Source organism: Drosophila grimshawi, unplaced genomic scaffold, assembly GCF_018153295.1.
Source record: "Drosophila grimshawi isolate 15287-2541.00 unplaced genomic scaffold, ASM1815329v1 contig_1367, whole genome shotgun sequence".
NCBI lineage: Eukaryota > Metazoa > Arthropoda > Insecta > Diptera > Drosophilidae > Drosophila > Drosophila grimshawi.
In genome coordinates this window covers 6,842,622-6,861,845 of record NW_025062889.1, presented here as the reverse complement: position 1 = coordinate 6,861,845, position 19,224 = coordinate 6,842,622, and the positions used below count along the sequence as shown (strand labels likewise).

The 19,224-nt window shown below is 39.9% G+C and overlaps 4 protein-coding genes across 10 annotated transcripts in view; 3 read left to right on the top strand and 1 right to left on the bottom strand.

The window, feature by feature from the left end:
- Nucleotides 1–9,527, top strand: part of LOC6560306 (KN motif and ankyrin repeat domain-containing protein 1) — a 28,298-nt gene extending 18,771 nt beyond the window's left edge. For 3 of the 7 annotated variants that reach the window (XM_032734067.1, XM_032734066.1, XM_001985927.2), the window contains 7 exons: nt 4,326–4,732; nt 5,023–6,428; nt 7,109–7,570; nt 7,631–7,877; nt 7,933–8,145; nt 8,263–8,463; nt 8,529–9,527. In XM_032734067.1, coding sequence (XP_032589958.1) covers nt 4,326–4,732; nt 5,023–6,428; nt 7,109–7,570; nt 7,631–7,877; nt 7,933–8,145; nt 8,263–8,463; nt 8,529–8,690 — 3,098 coding nt within the window. In that variant the 3' untranslated portion in view covers nt 8,691–9,527. Of the gene's footprint in view, nt 1–2,544; nt 2,567–2,774; nt 3,027–4,180; nt 4,248–4,325; nt 4,733–5,022; nt 6,429–6,845; nt 7,025–7,108; nt 7,571–7,630; nt 7,878–7,932; nt 8,146–8,262; nt 8,464–8,528 lie in introns of those variants that run through there. The other 4 variants (XM_032734070.1, XM_032734068.2, XM_032734069.1 and 1 more) reach the window with 4 other exon arrangements.
- A 196-nt stretch (nt 9,528–9,723) lies between these two features.
- On the bottom strand, nt 9,724–11,624 carry LOC6559175 (probable cytochrome P450 317a1). The gene has a single exon (XM_001985926.3). It carries the CDS (start codon nt 11,408–11,410, stop codon nt 9,845–9,847), a length of 1,566 nt encoding a protein of 521 aa, XP_001985962.1. The 5' UTR covers nt 11,411–11,624; the 3' UTR covers nt 9,724–9,844.
- Nucleotides 11,625–13,826: 2,202 nt separating this feature from the next.
- On the top strand, nt 13,827–15,514 carry LOC6560111 (probable cytochrome P450 6a21). Its single transcript, XM_001985925.2, has 2 exons — nt 13,827–14,993; nt 15,046–15,514. The coding sequence occupies exons 1-2, from the start codon at nt 13,898–13,900 to the stop codon at nt 15,462–15,464; spliced, it is 1,515 nt and encodes a 504-aa protein (XP_001985961.1). The 5' UTR covers nt 13,827–13,897; the 3' UTR covers nt 15,465–15,514.
- Nucleotides 15,515–17,197: 1,683 nt separating this feature from the next.
- LOC6560110 (probable cytochrome P450 6a21) lies at nt 17,198–18,957 on the top strand. The gene is made up of 2 exons (XM_001985924.2): nt 17,198–18,379; nt 18,432–18,957. The coding sequence occupies exons 1-2, from the start codon at nt 17,284–17,286 to the stop codon at nt 18,848–18,850; spliced, it is 1,515 nt and encodes a 504-aa protein (XP_001985960.1). The 5' UTR covers nt 17,198–17,283; the 3' UTR covers nt 18,851–18,957.
- Nucleotides 18,958–19,224: the final 267 nt, after the last annotated feature.

The following is a 19,224-nucleotide window of genomic DNA, read 5'->3' as shown; positions in this document are numbered from 1 at the left end:
TAAAATGATTATTTTTCCTAATTGTACTCCAGTTTCTTTGCCTTTCCAGCCCATTGTACCAGCATATATTGTAAGGCCACACTACTCATGAAGCTGTCATAGCCCAACACGCAAGCTGTTAGATCAAAGTAATATTTAAATGTAGCTCCAAAAACAAACAAACAACAACAAAAAAAAAAAAAAACGGCGTCGCAATCTAGCAACGCATAATTCAATTTTATGCAGCAAGCCTCCTGCCCGAAATAAATGTCTGGGGCCAATCAAAAGACATTAAGCTGCATAAAATGCGCAGAGTTGTCTGCAGATACAGATACTTTATGCCGATACATACATAGATACAATCACTTTGCATCTTTGGCATTTCAAACTCAATTGGAGTTTACAAGCCACTTCAAGGCGATTCGAGGCGTTCGTATCTTGAATCAATTTTGAAATGCGCATTTGGCGCTCAATTTGCATGCAAATACTGCTAAGTTGTTGTTGTTGTTGTTGTTTTTTTGTTTACTGTTGGCTCGTTTTTCTTGTATTTGTTTATGCCATAAATTTGCCATAAAGTGTGCAAAAACCAATGCAAGAAACTCACGCAAATAAACAATCAAATTGTCGCTTTTTGCCCGCGGACATTTTATCTGGGCAAGGAGTCAAAAACTGACATTGATTAATGATTACTGTTGTACACATGTATTTACGATATGTGGGCCCCATATATACTCTTGTTTATGCTATTTAGGGTCGTTATAAATGGTTTCTAAATTGCCTTTACTCTAATGCGTTTCACCCAAAAAAAAAAACAAAACCTTTGCCAAAAATCTTGCCAATTGAGGCAGACCCAAAGCAACGAGCCCAGAAATCTGTCTATTGTTAGACAAATGCCAAAATGCGTTCAGCGTTAATTTCTTGTAACCTTGGGGCCTAAAAGCTGGTCTAGACATGCGCCCCTTTTAGCCATATGCGATTCAATGGAAAGCTTTTATCGGTAGATACAAATTAACCTCAAGGCTAAGAGCCGAAAATTATTAATATGCTTATCAGGCTGCGTATTTAAAGGTCTAAAATAATTATTCAACAACTTGGTTGATATAATTTATAAATTGAGAGTCGATTTATTTTGGAAAATATCTGGGAGTGGAGAAAAAATTACCAAAAGGGGTTTGCCTTTAAAGATCCTACACATTTTGACAGAGTAATGTGGAATATTTAAATCTGTGCCTAGTAGTATATACCATAAATAGTAAATTTTAGTATATAATAGAAATGTTAAAGATAAAAATCATTTAACACTAAACCAGTAAAAAAAGATATTTAAAAGCGCTCCACTAGCATCAGAGTATTATGGAGCCGGCTACGAAATTATGTGTGTCAAATATTTAGACACATTTCTGACCAATAATAAATTAGATATTAGATTTATAGATATTGATCGATTGATTGCATCTCTAAGAAAAATTCAAATACGAACGTGTTTCGTCATTTCGTCAAAATACAAATAGTTAACCACAACTTGTTAATATTTGCTTGTAAATTGATTGGGCAAACTAAATAGTAGACCCACCTTGAAACGTGAAGATCCCGCTCTTGTCGGGTCGCAGTCAGCTCGGTTCGTGATGTATCTAAATATATTACAAAATGCTGTGGTTCGCGTCATCATAATGATGATAACATCAGCTAATCATTTAATAATGTGCATTTAGCTTATCTGCAGACTGTTGTTTAGTTTTTGTTAACGTTATTGTTGTTGTTGCTGTTGTTGTTTAGATTGTTTAATTGGTATTTGCTGAGAGAGCGACGACCTTATCACTATATTTTTGCTATTCTCTCTGCTCTCGAGTTCTCAATATATTTCTTTTTTATTTTTTGTTAGTAATACATAGCAATATTTTTTGTGTGCTGCCTTAGCACAAGAGCTGTTAAATAATAACAAAATAGCAAATAGCTGCTGCTAAATGATGTTTTTTTTTTCGTTGCTGGCAGCAGCTCGAAAATTTCAGCGCAGTTTGTCGACGACTTTCGAACGAAAAACATAAAATGTGTCTAGCAAAGAAATAAAAAGCAATTAAATCAGCGAAATGATCTAAACGAATAAATTAATGAAACGACTGCAACGCGATATCAAATTTAATTAGAATATACGAAATAATTGTAGCCATCGAGAAGTTTGTTAGCATATTATAAAATTCGAAAGACCGTGCGAAAGTTACGACAAAATCGACGAAATAACCACGACCAATAAAAAACAAAAACCACATCAAAAGAAAAAAAAAAGCATGTCCTCAAAAAACTAAAAAAAAAACCAAACAAATATTATTAATCATCGAACATTTAAATATATATATATATAAAAACTCGAAATATGATTAAAACATAAATCAATCAAGAAATTTATTAATGTTTACGTAAATGACTAAAATCAAAGCGAAAAATAGAAAAAAAATTGGTGGTAATAAAAATAAATCAATATATATCTACTTGTATATGTATACAACAGTGGAAAGCTAAAAATATATATTATTATTCTCAATGCCAATATTCACGATATTAAAGAGAATCAAAAATGAATTCATGCAGAGTGAGTTACGGTGTGCATGTAATTTTGTGCATCACTGTGAAAGATAACGTTTGACGCTGTTCGCTTCGATTTGTACATGTGCCTTCCAGCTGAGCAAATCAAATCAAATCAAATTAATATTACTTATTACTCACACAGCAATTGCTTTAATTAACACCAAACAAAAAACAAAATACAAACAAGTCGTAAATAAAATACTTATTTTTTAGCATTACCAAAGTGCAATGGCTGCCGCCTTGACCGCTAATCCTAATTATTTTGCTGCAACGTTCAATTAAATGTGCTATTAAAACAACTGAAAATCAATAACAAGTGGCAACAACAACAACAACGACAGCAACAACAATGTTTGCCACTGCCGCAGATACTTTGCCGCTGCGACGCCACAAGAAGACAAAGAGAAAGATTAAAGTGGAGCCGGAGACAAGGCAGAGTGCTCTGAAAAGCTGGTGGCATGAGAGTAGGTTCATTAGCCAGGCAGACAGCTAGTTAGCTAATAAAGGTGTTTTCTGCTGGCTTAGACGCGTGTTTTTCATTTTCATTATAGCTAATTTTCTAGCTCATAAAAACTGATTAATTATGGCCCCGGTCAATGCTATCTGAACACGCGACTTGCTGTCTTTCTGGCCAACCCCATCTTCTTGCCTTGACCATCTTTTTCTTTCGACAGCGCAGTCAACTTGGCACCGACACAAAAAATAGAAATCTTTCTGCTTTATTTTTGTTATTTTCTTCTGCGACTTTTGTTTTGCATTTCTTTACCGAAAGATCAGTGCACAAAAGTCTACATCTCTACACATATATGTGTATGTGTATAGAAATTAAGTAATAGTAGCAAATAGAGCAGCGACCAAAAACTGAGAAAAAATACAAAAATACTTGGCTGCCGGCAAAGCGATGAGTAACAACTGTCGACAGACAGTGTGTGTGCAAAGTATGCGTACACGCGCCGAAAGTGTACCGAAGAAGAGCTTTTTCCTTTTTAGATAACGTATCTGTCTTCATCTATCTTCAATTGAATTGAAAAGATTCTTTGTTTAAGTTGTGTGTGATTATTTGATATTTTCGCGTAGTTGCCATTCACTTGAATTTGACAAACATATGCTGCACTTTCCACTACTCAGGGTCACTTTGTTTATTCATTGGTGGCCCTCCATCGATAAGCGTTTGATACGATCGATGCGTATTGCAAAACATACACAAGTCGAGCGGGCAATGCCCGAGTAGTGGCAGCAAAACATCGTCTCTTTTATATAAACAAATGAGTGCAATATGTAGTGTTTGTATGTAGGTAAAATCAATATTGAATAATAATAGCTCAGCAGTCGGCGCCCCGACTTATCAGCAGACTGCTGACACAGACACACATAAAGGACAGACTCGAAGTCTCTTTTAGCTTTTGGCTTTTGTCTATTGTACATTTTTAGTATTTTTATTTTTGCTGCTGCTGCTGCTGCTGCTGCTGCTGCCGCTACTATTCATAGTTGAAGCGGCAGTTTTTGTTTGGTGGGCAAATTATGCGCACCGTGGCACAGTTTCTAACTGCTATCATTTATTTTATCACTAATATTAATAATACGCATTTTGCTGTGCCAAAATGTCGCTGTCAGTAGTCAATTGGAAGCGTCTATGGCAAGTCTGCAAATTAAAATAGTTTTGAGTAAAGCTACACACAGAGCAAGTAACCAGATAAAATACTTATAGTCAGGCATTATCTAAAGCTTACTTTATCTTTTATTTTCTTTTACTTTTTATGTAGACTCCTGCATGGCTGGGAATCGCTCACCTCGTCTCTTTCAGCGCTCGAATACGCTGCCACTGCAGCAGCGTCCCAGTCCTGCTGAGGTCCAGTATGAGAGTTATGTCCTCGCCACGGTGGCTGCCAATGCCAAGTCGCCGGTGGAGCAGCCAGAGAGTGTCGCAGACAAAGCGTCGCCACCACCACCGCCACCGCGTCGCCATCATTTGACAGCCACACCCAAAGCGGAGCAGACGACAACAAATGGCAGTTCCTCTGACAGCCCCCTCCAGTCGCCGGCCAGCTCCGAGACGGGTCAGACTACTGCGGATGCACAAGCGCTCTGCCAGATACGTGAACAAATGGCGTTGAGCTTGAAACGTCTCAAGGACCTAGAGGAGCAGGTCAAGGTCATACCTGATATGGAGGTGAGTAAATCGAATGTCAGTCGCAATTCAAGTTTGGATTCAGCAAAGTTAGGAAAGCATGACAAATTTATAATTCATCAAGTATTTTCGCTTAGGCAAAGTATTTGTTGATTGAAATAAGAATTTCGTTGGCCGATTTTCGTTCAGAATTTGGTAATTGAGAGTTTTATCATGCGTTACAGTAAAGAATGTAGCGATACTAAATTATATATATAAATCGTTAGTCAAGTATCTCTAATATACAAAGATATATATCTATCTGGCATTTACTAATTCCCAACAACTTTTAGATGGAGCTGAATTCACTGCGCTCTGAGAAACAGCGTCTACAGCGTCGCAACGAGGAGCTGCTCCGCGGACAACGCCAAACACCATCGCCACCCAGTCCGGGCCTTAAGAATGCTTCACCCGTGCAGTTTACGCCGCAGCGCATCAGTCCCGTTTCGCTGGAAAGTTTGGGCGCACGGATGCGCAGCAGTTCGATATCGCCGAGCATCATACGACGCGATGTTGCCACACAGGCTGCCAGCAAGGTGATTGCCACACGTGACATTGCAGTGGGCTCGCCGTTGAGCGTTCGCCACGTGGGCACCCAGCAGACGGAGACGCTGTACTCGCAGCTGGAACTGAAGCAGAAGATTGAACAGGCGCTCAGCGAGAGCAAGCAGCAGCGACTCCGACATCTCATCTCAGTGGGCACCCAGATGTATGTGCCAAAGAGGGAGCAGCGGGAGATGGGCAACCAAACCGTACCAGAGCGTCCAGTGCTCAAGCATAATGTGAGCATCAGTGCCAAACCGATGACCAGGGAGAACTTTACCAACTGCAAGCCAGATATGCGCAGCGTGGGCAGCTCCGAGAATCGAGTGACGGATGTGCTCTGCGAAAAGTGTGCCATTAGCAAGCGTAGCGTCAGCGTCGGTTGTGGCACCGACGAGAAGCTGCCGGAGAAGCCGAAGCCCGTGCCACAGTTGCCAGGTCGCAGCAACACCTTCAGTCTCGGCGAGCACGAACAGTTGGCTATCAAACGCAAGGCGATTGGCTGCCAGACTCTAAACACCGTGGTGCACAGTGCGTCGAGTCAAACAGCGGCGACCACTGTACGCTCCACGGGTGCTCAGGCGATGCCCGAGCAGCAACAGGTGGGCACCCAATGCGGCGTGGAGTCCACGAATCGACAAACGGACACTAAGGGATTGCAGCGTCTCACGCGCAGCGTGACCAAAACCGAGCAGCTAATGGCACCGCTGAATCCACCGCAGACATGTCATGTGGCCAGCAATACGGAGGAGCAGCCATTGCCTGTCGTTGCGAAGCCCGAGCGCATCGTTGCCCACTCCTCGTGCAACACGGAGCAGGTACACAAGCGGGACGTTGGCTGTGGCGACATTGTCAAGCCGCACATCTCGATTGCCTGTGCGGCCAACTACTGTGATTCCTGCAAGGAGGCCATCCAGCTGCTGGCCAAGGACTTCTCCAAGGCAGACCCAACCAACGAGCCACCAACAGCTCCACATCCCATTCGGCGTTCCACCTCGGCGGATTCGCGTATACCGCGTCCTAAGCATCTCACTAGTCCCAGTCCAGTGCGCAAGCAGTTCCAACGTCAAAACACTTATACGCTGCCAACAACCGCCCAGGCAACGCCATCGGCGCCTCCACGGAGCCCAAAGGCGCAACGAAAACTATGTCTGAGGTGAGTTTTCAAGCTTTAAATAATTTGAAATCCGATTCGCAATTTCTACCGACCCACTTCAACAATCTCTTTCGGTTGCATTCTAATTTCTCCGTAATATTGCCAGGAGATTTTGTCAAATATAGCCCCAAGAAAAAGGAAATCGTTGTTGATTTGCTGAGAAACCTCTATAGTTATTTTCATAAGTTATCTATTATTATTTTAAATTTTACAAAATAGTTGTAATTACCATTGAATTTTGAATCACCCGCGCTCCTCTGTAACTTGCGAGAGCTTTAAGCTCAATGGGTTAGCTAAGACACACACCCAGCGAAGACGCGTCATGCGCATTGTCGTTTGCTCAGCAGACGACTCTGAATACGGATTCCGAATTGAAGTGTATTGCGACCTGGTCGCATTGACCTTCAGGCTCAGTTTTCATTTTGGCTTTGGCACGTTTGCAGCTACTTTGCTTCGTTTCTCCTCGTTTATCGACTTTTTGTTTATTGTTTGGCTTTTCGTTTTGTGTTCTCGATGGTGTTCTCGATGTTTTCCGGCCTGAGCAGCTTCACCTGCTACCCACTGGTGGTCAGCGGCTGTTCAGCGCTCCTGCTAACGTGGGTTCTATAATAGCAATAGTCCCATATCCACAAAATTGAGTAACTGAAACTTGACGACGTGTTTAACTTGTGTTTCCACAGCTCGCTGCAGGAGAAGCCGCCCAGTGTATCGCTTGACTGTGCACCAGAAATGCAGAGTTTCATCAAACAGCCGTCCAAGCAATTAGCTACGTCCCAGGATTTGGATTTTACCCAACTTGGTGATGATGAGCTGGTTGTGCGCGAGGAGAAACGCGTCAGCATCAGCTGGTCACGAGATGCTTCTCCCGCACCACTGATGACCTCCTCCTCCAGCAGCAAGTCCGCCTCGCCGGAACAGGCTCTAACCGCTTCGACTGATTCCAATGTGGAGCGGGAAATCGCGCAAGGTGCACGCAAAAAGTCTTGCACACCACTTAAGTCTAGTCAGAGCGAGGAGTCACAGGTGACCGTCATTGAGCGGACGACAGATGTGGCTCCGAAGGAAGCTCCGAAGGAAGATCGACCGCCAACCAAGGCACAGCTGCATCAGCTGGCTCAGGCACCCTCGGAGCCCAGACAAAAGTAAGTATTTAGCATTTCTCAATTAGAAACTAGATACTTACTCTGTTTGTGCCTGTACAGAACGGAGCTGGCTAAGGAGATGAAGGATGCCCTGAAAGTCATCAATGATTCGCTGCTCAAGAAGCTGGGTTCCAAGCCCTTCTCATCGTTCAGCCTGAAATCATCAAAGACAAGCATTGGAGAGCACTGGTTCCGCATCTCCAGCACGGCGACCTCAAATCCGCACGAGGTTGAGGATTATTTGGACTATTTTGAATCGTTGTCGGTGCCACTGCTGGAGTACTGTGTCAATCTCTCCGATAGCAATGTGCGTAGCCATTTCCTACTTTATTTGTTATACTCTATTTAATATTTGTCTGCAGGGCAATTCGGCAATGCATTATGCGGTCTCGCATGGCAACTTTGATGTTGTATCCATATTGCTGGATTCGAAGGTTTGCAATGTAAACCAAATGAATAACGCTGGATACACATGCGTGATGCTCGTATCGTTGGCCAAGCTGAAGCAAGTGGCACATCGGACGGTCGTGGAGCGACTGTTCCAGATGGCCGATGTCAACATACGGGCCAAGAAGGTAGGTAAAGGCACACCCAACCCAGTGTCCGTCCATCATGCTGATTTACTCACTGTAAACTGTTGTTTCCCTACTAACTCACCTGTTCCTTGATCCTTTTGCACCTGATACTTACAGCACTGCCAGACCGCATTGATGCTCGCTGTGTCGCATGGTAACGGCGACATGGTTGCCATGCTACTCGACGCCGGCGCCGATATTAATATTCAGGATGAGGATGGCAGCACGGCGCTGATGTGTGCCGCAGAACACGGACGTGTGGATATTGTGAAGCACTTGTTGTCGCAACAGGATTGCGATTCCCTAGTGCAGGATGTGGTAAGTTTCGCTTAGCAATCCACAACTATTGCAGCACTTAAACCTATAATATGCTTTTCATGCAGGATGGCAGCACTGCGTTTAAAATCGCTTGGCAGGCAGGACATCGTGATGTGGGTCTGCTCCTCTATGTGCACGAACAAATGCTGCGCAGCAAGCTGCCCAATCGTGGTGATCCCGTACGCAAATCTCTACCCTTGCCCTCGCGACCCAAGCCACCAAAATAAATAAGGTGAAAGATTAAAAAGTAAAACTTCGAAGCTGCCGTGCAGCCAATTTTTGTATTAGCGGCCAAAATGTCGAACAAACATTAAACTTAAGATTTAAATTAGCATTTCGTAGCGCTGCCCTAGAGAAAACAGCTAAAGCATTCCATATCAGTCGAGCTATAAATAATTGTTAATAATTTTACTGATCGTTAACACACAACTTGAAAAGGCGCAAAGCAGTTTTAAATATTTACTGTTTTTTTTTTGTTTTGTTTATTATTTATTCTACAATTAATTTAAATATCTAAAAAGCTCACAATTTAACATAACTTGTGCATAGTTTTTAATTTTATGCTTATTTTTATGAACTATGCTACTAAAATCAAACGAAAAATGTCAAAATTTATATTAAATTACTACTTTTAACATATTTAAATATACACAAAAGAAATACTGCACTTAACTGGGCTACACGATACGTAGCAGCCATATAGCAACCATATCAGCAAATGACAATGCAAGAACAATATACAAATTAACAGTAAATAACAACAAACGAAACACAATTAATTAGTGTGTAATTAAATTATTTTTGCAGAGCTACTTACTTAATAATAAAAAAATAAAACAAATGTTTGATAAATACACTCATTTAAGCAAGCACTTTTTAGTAAAAATCAAATATATTTGTGGGATTCTTTCAATACCCAAGAGTAGTGCGAATCCAATAAAATATGTGGGTGTATCCCAAGTTCTTTAATGGCATATTGTAATTAATTTTATATATATATATATAACTATGTATTAACTATAATATTTACTATTTTAGCGGATTTTAAATAAATACAATTTATGTTAAAGCGTTTGTGTTAAGCTTAATTTTCTTATAAAAATGTTTTTTTCTTTGTCAGAATATTATTTATTAAATCACTCAGATTGATTTGTTTTAAAGGTTTTCTTTAGTTTATTTTAATTTATTACACTCTACTTTAGGTATTTTATTTAATTTTTATGATTTTTAAATCATGTCTGAGCTTTTTTTTTTCTGATTTCTTGAATTTGAAATTGTTGTAAGGGTTTTGTATATGCAAATATTTCTTTTGTAGCTCCTGCTTCATAAGCACTCTAAATTCATTAATAACTTTAAGTAAAACAACCATATTTGAACAAGCTCAGACTGCACGCTCCTCCAGACCTGGCTCGACCACTCCCAGAGGCGTCAGCTGGAGTGCTATGCCGTCCTCTAGAGTGACCAGAGGCCTCTTTGAGTTTAAGGTAAACTCAAATTCGAGTAAAAGCAGTGCCAAAGCTAGACGTAATAGTAATTGAGCAAATTGCATACCAATGCAATTACGGACACCGGAACCAAAACCAAACCAAATGCTTTGCTCCTTGAAGGAATCCCTGGGGCTTCCCCAACGGTCGGGATTAAACCGATTTGGTTCGGGATAATACTCGGGATCATTGTGTATGGCATGCGTTGGTATGATCACAAATAGCTCCTTGACCAGATTATATTTGAGATGATCCGGCACCGAACAACTGCTAAGGACGCGACGCAATATATACGGTGTTATAGGATGCATTCGAAGCGTTTCCAGGATGACATAACCCATTAGAGTTAAGGATTGCACACACTCGTAGCTCAGAATATTGTCATGCTTTTCCATGGCCTGTTTCAGTTCCTGCCTCACCTGAGATTGCACCTCAGGGTTTAGGGCAAGTTCGTAAAGGACAAATGACAAAGTGTTTGCCGTTTGCTCGTAGCCCGCCTTGAGGAAGACAAATGCATGAACAGCCAGCTCTTTCTGCAGATGCTCCTTCAGCTCCTTGTCCGCCTCGTACTCGTGGGTGGTCAACTCGAGTGCCTTGATATCCAACAGCAGCTGCAAATAGTCCTGATGTCGCACCTGAGATGCTTCCCGCTGCTGCACAATGTCTCCGAGCAGCGTTAGAAAGTATACTTCAGCCTCTTTGGGTGTCAAACGCATTCGCAACTTGCGACAGAAGTTGGGAAAGCGTATCATCATCAGATTCATTAGATAGCCATGCTTCTTTGTGCTCAACACCAACTCTGTCATCCGCTCAAACTCATCCATGGAGTATTTCTGTCGCTGTTCGGCATTCACACCAAACACACAACTGGCCAGGGCGGATATAACATATCGTCGCATTAGCTTCTGTATGTGGAGCGTGGAGTGTGGTTGACTCATTAGCGTGGAACTGACAGTCAGCAGCAACTGCGCTGCCTCGTCGTACAGACTGCCATATAGCCAGGACATGCGATCGCTTTCGAAAGTTGGGTCCAGTTTCTGACGCATCTCCTTCCAATGATTGCCGCGCAATCCATAGAGATCAGCCGATAAGGGATCCGATTTCTGATTGCAGTACATACCACGATCATTGAAACTCGAGAAATCCTTGATCATTATCTGGCGTATCAGCTCACGATCGAGGACGAGAACACGTGGTTGCAGCAACGCATAGAAGCCGCAGAAGGGTCCGCTGCCCTTGAACTTATTATAGAGGGCCGTGTAGTGAGCCGTCTTCATGGCCTCTGTGCTGAGGGACTGAGTGATCAGTTGCTTCATGATTGGCCATAATTTCTTGGGCCTCTCATGGGGTATATCCAAATAGCGCCAGTAATCACGCTGATAACGCGCTGCTATAATCAGCAGTACTAAAAGGCAGAGCACGATTAGCCCTAATATCATAAATAATATCCACAAATTTTTCATGCTGATTTGTTTCGAATCGTTTGGCAATTAGAACCACACACATATATATTTATGTATCTATATATATATATATACGTATAAAAACACAAAATTTATATTTACAAATCACCGCTTTTGGCCAATGATTCTTTGTTGCCCGGAAATCGTCAATGATCTAATACGCGGAGTCGCGAACGCGTTCTCAGCGACAAGTTGAATCTGTTACGTTCATTACCAAACCGCTCTGTTCGACTGAGTGCAATTGAGTAGAAACATTTTTACGATACGCTCCTCCAGCCATTTGGGAGCTTTTCATTTTGAGGTTGGGTGAGGGGATGCGGGAGGTGGGTTGTCAATACCGAGTGCGGTACACTACAGTTATTGCTGCTTATGGCTGTTGACTTGGCTTAAACATGCTCCGTGGGCGTTCGACTGAGGCCAACAAATACAGTCACATACACAGACAAAAACAATTTACTGGATTAAAACAAGTTTTTTTTTACACTCAATTGGGTTCTAGAAAGCAGCATAAAGTTCTTTAAATATGTGCAAATATCTTCAATCTAGCATATACATCGTTTATTATGTAGTTAGTAACTTTTTAAATTTTAGTTCGAATTTATTATGTATCTATTTTTTAATGGAAAAAAGTATAATGTTCTTTGAATATGTACAAAAAGACCTTCAACCGAGCAAATAAATAGTTATTCAAACAGTAATTTATTCATTTATTTGAAGTACGAATTTCTCATTTATTTATTTTCTTGTGTATGCTTAACTCAATGTGATTTAATTTGATGTGTAGGTTGAATCAGTGATTCTTAATATAAAAAAAAAAATAAAAATGATAATAATAATCCAACGAAGAGAGCTGAAGCTGAAAAAAACTTTAAATAGGGCATTTGTGAAGTCTATATGACTGAGCATTGTAAATTCTCTATAGTCTGTACAATTTAAAGTTCGTTTTCGTTTGTTATCACTTTTACTGCTTTTATTTTGTGTATTTTGTTTTCTGTTTATAGATAAAAGAGCTGTTGTTGCCATTGAAATTCCTATACTCATCGAGGTGGGGTTGGCTTAAATAAAACTGGCCCCATAAAAAACATAAACTGAGTGCACTGTACAAAAAAATGATGTGTTCTATAAGTAAACGCAAATAAATATCAAACAGTCGCCTATCGACCCAGAACGTGTACATTTTATAATGACTTTAGTCATCAACTCGATTAGGCTGTGATTAGTATTTATTACGGTTCAACAGCGAACATCAGATTTTTCGTAACTGAACATGTTTCTAGTATGTCAAACTATTTCTAAATTCCAATCAGTCTCAATTGGCTGAGCCCGTTTATTCGAATATAGTTTATACAATATTCGCAGCTTTTGCTCTCAATGTACTTGTTCTCGAAACCTGCTGAATTTGACGTTCAATTAGCGCATTAAAAAAACTCACTTAAATATTGGGTATAAAAATAAACAATATGGCAAGCTGTTAAATTGTTGTTGTACTAAGTGCTTGTATTGTTGATACTGTTGTTGTTATTGTTGCTACCAATATCCGCACTTCAAATCTAATCAATTGTCAAACAAACCAGCAGAGTTGCCGGATCGCTATAAGTATTATATGTATCTATCGAGGACGCATTTTAATCACTGATATTCAGAAAGCTTTAACTTTGATATGATAACTTTTAAATGTTGTCAGTGTTTTGACAAGTTTCAATCCGAGTGGTTTGAAGCTCTCCTGTTTATATACGACTTTTGGCAAATTCATACTGAATGGCTATTTACTTGAACTTTTAGCAATTCTATTCATTTGGTAAATAAATAAATTAATGTAGAGACTTGTAGAAGCTACTCGCATAACTCAAATATCTTCTACCTATTTATCCAATGGTAATATTCCTTTAAGCTTTGGCCTAGCGCAGCTTCATGTTTTCAAAGATGAATGAACCGAAAGGACTCAAACAAAACAACTATTTTCCTTATAAAGATGTTGTTCTCAATTTCGATATTACTATTCAAGTGCACCTTTAGAAAATTTAATATTAATATTACATAATTGGCACGATGGTTATGGAAAATTACACGTGCATTTAGAAGACCCTAATAGCATTGAAAGCCGCTATCTTGAAAAGGTCTTCTTCTTTTTAAGGCTAACAAATGCATGAAGCATGCCCAACAGGTGGCGCTAGACAACTTACGATCTTCGTCTTTATGGGGTTATAAACTTTGCCCTAAAAGCTCCCAAAGCCAGCCAAGCGATAAGTTTATTGCCAAAATACCCATTAATGAATACAGGTTATCATCGTCTATAGTTTCAGCTGATTATCAACAAAGATTGTACTCTCAAAGCTCCCAAAGCATCATAGGAATTCTAGTCATTATGGATGCGAAAGTTGACCGTATAAATGGCAAGAAATCTCGCAGTTCTTTCAGTGCTCTGCCGCAGCTCGAGTTGCTTCGTGGTCCCTTGTTTTGTGAAATATAGAAATTGTTCGCTATATAATGGGTATCGCCACATTACTATTTACTGCTGTGCTAGCCGTCCTTGGCTATCTCTTCTTGCGTCTACGTCGCAATATGCAGCATTGGCAAAATTTGGGTATTCCATGTGAGGAACCCAGTCTGATGTTGGGCACCATGACCGGTCTGCGTGCGAAACGCGGATTCTCAGAAATTTGGATGGAATACTACAATAAATTCCGTGGAACGGGACCTTTTGCCGGTTTCTATTGGTTTCAACGTCCAGCTGCATTTATCCTGGAACCTTTTTTGGTAAAGCATATTCTTATCAAAGATTTCAATAAGTTCACGGACAGAGGACTCTTCAACAACCCCGAAGATGATCCGTTGTCAGGTCAACTGTTTCTATTAGATGGACATAAGTGGAAATCGATGAGGGGCAAACTCACTTCAACGTTTACCTCTGGCAAAATGAAGTACATGTTTCCCACGGTTGTCAACATTTGTAATGAGTTTATACAAGTTTTCGGCGACATGGTATCAAAGTCGTCAATTGTCGAGGTTACAGAACTCTTGGCGAGATTTACAACTGATGTTATAGGTTCCTGTGCCTTCGGCATTGAGTGCAGCAGTCTGAAGGATCCGGAAGCAGAGTTTCGCATAATGGGACGTAAGTCCTTAACTGATCAACGTCATGGTAATCTGGGAAATGCATTGCTCAATGGTTTTCCTAATTTTTCGAGACGCATACACATGAAATTGACTCCCGAGCATATCGAAAAGTTTTTTATGCGTATTGTGAAAGAAACTGTTGACTACAGGGAAAAAAATAATGTGAGACGCAACGATTTCATGGATCAGCTGATTGACTTGAAAAACAAGCCCTTGATGAAGTCTGAGACAGGAGAGAGTATGAACTTGACAATTGAAGAAATTTCTGCCCAAGCTTTGGTATTCTTCGCTGCTGGATTCGAGACTTCTTCTACCACAATGGGATTTGCCCTTTACGAACTGGCTAGAGCGGAGGACGTACAGAATCGCTTGCGGAAGGAATGTAATGAGGTTCTGGCGAGGCACAATGGAGATCTAACGTATGAATCTATCAAAGATATGAAGTATTTGGATCAGGTCATATCAGGTATGTAACGAAAACATTACTAAAAAGCATAGCTAAATAAATTTTGTTGTAGAAACACTACGTCTGTATACTGTGTTACCAATCTTGAACCGTCAATGCTTGGAGGATTATGTGGTACCAGGTTATCCGAATTATGTGATCAAGAAGGGAATGCCAGTTATGATACCCGCCGGCGCAATGCATCGTGATGAGAGGTATTATCCCGAACCGAATCGCTTCAATCCAGATAACTTTGACGAAGAACGAGTCAAGAATCGTGATTCCGTGGAATGGCTTCCGTTTGGAGAAGGACCCCGTAACTGCATTGGTATTCGTTTCGGCCAGATGCAAGCACGTATCGGCCTGTCTATGCTCATCAAGAACTTTAAGTTTTCCGTGTGTGATCAGACACCAATTCCTATTAAATATAACAAGGAGAGCTTCTTGATTGCCAGCGAGTCGGGTATTTTCCTGAAAGCTGAGCGTGTTTAACAATTGGAATTGCATAACCAAATAATAAAAATGATAATTAATAATTATAATTATTATACATTACAATTAGAAAAGACGCATTAAAATGCTGTTCTTTGATTTGCAGATTTAATTGACCCTAAAAGATTTTAATATTACCTGCAGATAGAAAAGTTTTATAATTGATGAAGTGCTGTTGAGGTAGGTTCATTAATTAATTTACAGAACCCTTAGTTCTCAAGGTTAAACTAAACTCAATTTATTGAAATTATACACATTTTGTCAACTTTCAGTTAAAATTTATTTTATTTTTCGCTTTAATAAGGCTAGACTAAAAATAACGAAATATAATATAATCCAGTCTATCGAAGATAACATCAAGAATAAAGCAGCTAATCTAGAAATCAAATTCACAATTTAAATGCATATAAGCATTTGAATGCAACTGATTAAGCAACCATGTTGATAAAGCGTTAATCTACAAAACTGTCCCGGTAGAAAATACATGATTTTGGTAAAATGTATCGTCATTATGATTGCAAAAACTTTGACTCACCATTCGTTAGCCAGCAGGTTCTTCCAGTAGATAACAGATCGCCAAAGTTCGTTTGCCTATTGTGTTTCATAGCAATAGTTGTTGTTGCTGATCATTATGGGCGTTGGCATATTGTTGCTCACTGTGGCACTTTCCTCAATTGGCTTCTTCTTGTGCAGCATGGTGGGTGTGCGTACGACACGTTCACTCATAGAAGTCGATGATCGAGTCATGAATCGTGTTTACGTGAAATTTGTCTGGCAATGCTTATCGAGAACTTAAAGTTTTCGGTGTGTATGAAACACAAATTCATATAAAATATCACAAATAGAGCTAATAATAGGCAGTGAGTGTGGTATTTTCCCTAAGGTGGAGCGTGTTTAACAATTGAAATGGCAAAACAATATAATAATTATTAAAATTAATAGATGTTATTATTATAAATAATAATTATAAAAGACTCTTTCAAATTGTGTTCTTTGTTTTGCAGATTTCATTGACACTCCATGTTTTCCACATTCCACATTTTTAAATGATAAACTGCTGTTGAGGTAGGTTCATTCATTTATTTACATATACCAGGAGTTTCCTATGTAAAAATAATCTCAGTTCATGGGAATGGTAAACATTTTGTCAGCTGTTAAGCTAGTCAGTTTTACGTTTATTAATTTTTACCTTTTTTTTTTTTAAATAAAACCAGATACCGTATCGTAAGTAGCGCATCACAAATATAATTATAATCCAGCCTGTCGAACCATAAAATTTTGAAAATTTTGGGGGTGGGAGTAAGGGTGGCCAACAAAAATTTAATAACGATCTTAGTAATCTGCCTTCCAAACTATAGCTCTTAAATTGCAGAAGATATGGGCTTTCATAACATTTTTTTCGGATTTTTTATGGGTGTCACAAGCAATATTGAGATGTAAGATCAATATGTGAGATATATGATCTTATCGATTTATACTAACAGCTGTATCGGTTTAGGGAGGCGGAGTGGGCGTGACCATTACAAGCAACATACATTTAAGATTTGGTGACTGAAGCTTACAAATTGCGGAAGATATGCGCATTTCAGATTTCGATGGCGTTTTTTTTATAAAAATAGATTTGCTTATACGAATTCGGTACTTTACCATTGTTGAAGCTTTTATCGTCAAAGCTTTTGCATGCGATAGAATAGTTAAGCTTTTCGTAAAATGTATCGTCATTATGACATGCCACAACTTTTACTTCGTTAAGCAGTTCTCCGGCGTTCAGTCGGTTGGTTATTATTCTCAAGAGAGGTTGTAGTTATTGCTAGTTAATATGGGCGTCGGCATATGGTTGCTCACTGTAGTAATCGCCTTAATTGGCTATTTTTTCTTGCGCTTACGTCGCAATATGCAGCATTGGCAAAATTTGGGTATTCCATGTGAGGAACCCAGTCTGATGTTGGGCACCATGACCGGTCTGCGTACGAAACGCGGATTCTCAGAAGTTTGGATGGAATATTACAATAAATTCCGTGGAACGGGACCTTTTGCCGGTTTCTATTGGTTTCAACGTCCAGCTGCATTTATCCTGGAACCTTTTTTGGTAAAGCTCATTCTCATGAAGGATTTCAATAATTTCACGGACAGAGGATTCTACAGCAACGCCGAAGATGATCCGTTGTCAGGTCAACTGTTTCTATTAGACGGACACAAGTGGAGATCGATGAGGGGCAAACTCTCTTCAACGTTTACCTCTGGCAAAATGAAGTACATGTTTCCCACGGTTGTCAATATTTGTAATGAGTTTATACAAGTTTTCGGCGACATGGTATCAAAGTCGTCAATTGTTGAGGTTAAAGAACTCTTGGCGAGATTTACAACTGATGTTATAGGTTCCTGTGCCTTCGGCATTGAGTGCAGCAGTCTGAAGGATCCGGAAGCAGAGTTTCGCATAATGGGACGTAAGTCCTTAACTGATCAACGTCATGGTAATCTGGGAATTGCATTGCTCAATAGTTTTCCTAATTTTTCGAGACGCATACACATGAAAATGACTGCCGAGCATATCGAAAAGTTTTTTATGCGTATTGTGAAAGAAACTGTTGACTACAGGGAAAAAAATAATGTGAGACGCAACGATTTCATGGATCAGCTGATTGACTTGAAAAACAAGCCCTTGATGAAGTCTGAGACAGGAGAGAGTATGAACTTGACAATTGAAGAAATTTCTGCCCAAGCTTTTGTATTCTTCGCTGCTGGATTCGAGACTTCTTCTACCACAATGGGATTTGCCCTTTACGAACTGGCTAGAGCGGAGGACGTACAGAATCGCTTGCGGAAGGAATGTAATGAGGTTCTGGCCCGGCACAATGGAGATCTATCGTATGAATGTATCAAAGATATGAAGTATTTGGATCAAGTCATATCAGGTATGTAACGAAAACATTACTAAAAAGCATAGCTAAATAAATTTTGTTGTAGAAACACTACGTCTGTATACTGTGTTACCAATCTTGAACCGTCAATGCTTGGAGGATTATGTGGTACCAGGTTATCCGAATTATGTGATCAAGAAGGGAATGCCAGTTTTGATACCCGCCGGCGCAATGCATCGTGATGAGAGGTATTATCCCGAACCGAATCGCTTCAATCCAGATAACTTCGACGAAGAACGAGTCAAGAATCGTGATTCCGTGGAATGGCTTCCGTTTGGAGAAGGACCCCGTAACTGCATTGGTATGCGTTTCGGCCAGATGCAAGCGCGTATCGGCCTGTCTATGCTCATCAAGAACTTTAAGTTTTCCGTGTGTGATCAGACACCAATTCCTATTAAATATAACAAGGAGAGCTTCTTGATTGCCAGCGAGTCGGGTATTTTCCTGAAAGTTGAGCGTGTTTAACAATCTTTCAATTTAATTCAAATTCCAAGTTTTTCTATTTTTCTGTAATTAATGTAATTTCTGTTTATAAATATCTAAGAGTGGAGCACTTATGCTCTATAGCCACAGCATTATCACCATTGTCACTCAGTTTTAAGCCGGTCAAAGTCTTACAAAAGTATATGATTATAAAATGAATGCTTTAGAAAAAGAAAATAAATAAAATGAAGGGTTTGTGAATGTTATTAAATACAACAGTTTAATTGAGACTTTACATAGCTAAAGTTCATTGTATTTATACTGAGAACCTTAGCTACTTTAGAGATGAGCATAAAAAAAGCTTTTCAGAAATACACGAGAATATTACGTCACTGCGTATTCCATATGATTATCTT

Coding starts and splice junctions, on each gene's coding strand:
- LOC6559175 (XM_001985926.3), bottom strand. CDS start 11,410: ATGAAAAATTTGTGGATATTATTTATGATATTAGGGCTAATCGTGCTC.
- LOC6560111 (XM_001985925.2), top strand. CDS start 13,898: ATGGGTATCGCCACATTACTATTTACTGCTGTGCTAGCCGTCCTTGGC. Junction 14,994..15,045: donor TTTGGATCAGGTCATATCAG/GTATGTAACGAA, acceptor ATTTTGTTGTAG/AAACACTACGTCTGTATACT.
- LOC6560110 (XM_001985924.2), top strand. CDS start 17,284: ATGGGCGTCGGCATATGGTTGCTCACTGTAGTAATCGCCTTAATTGGC. Junction 18,380..18,431: donor TTTGGATCAAGTCATATCAG/GTATGTAACGAA, acceptor ATTTTGTTGTAG/AAACACTACGTCTGTATACT.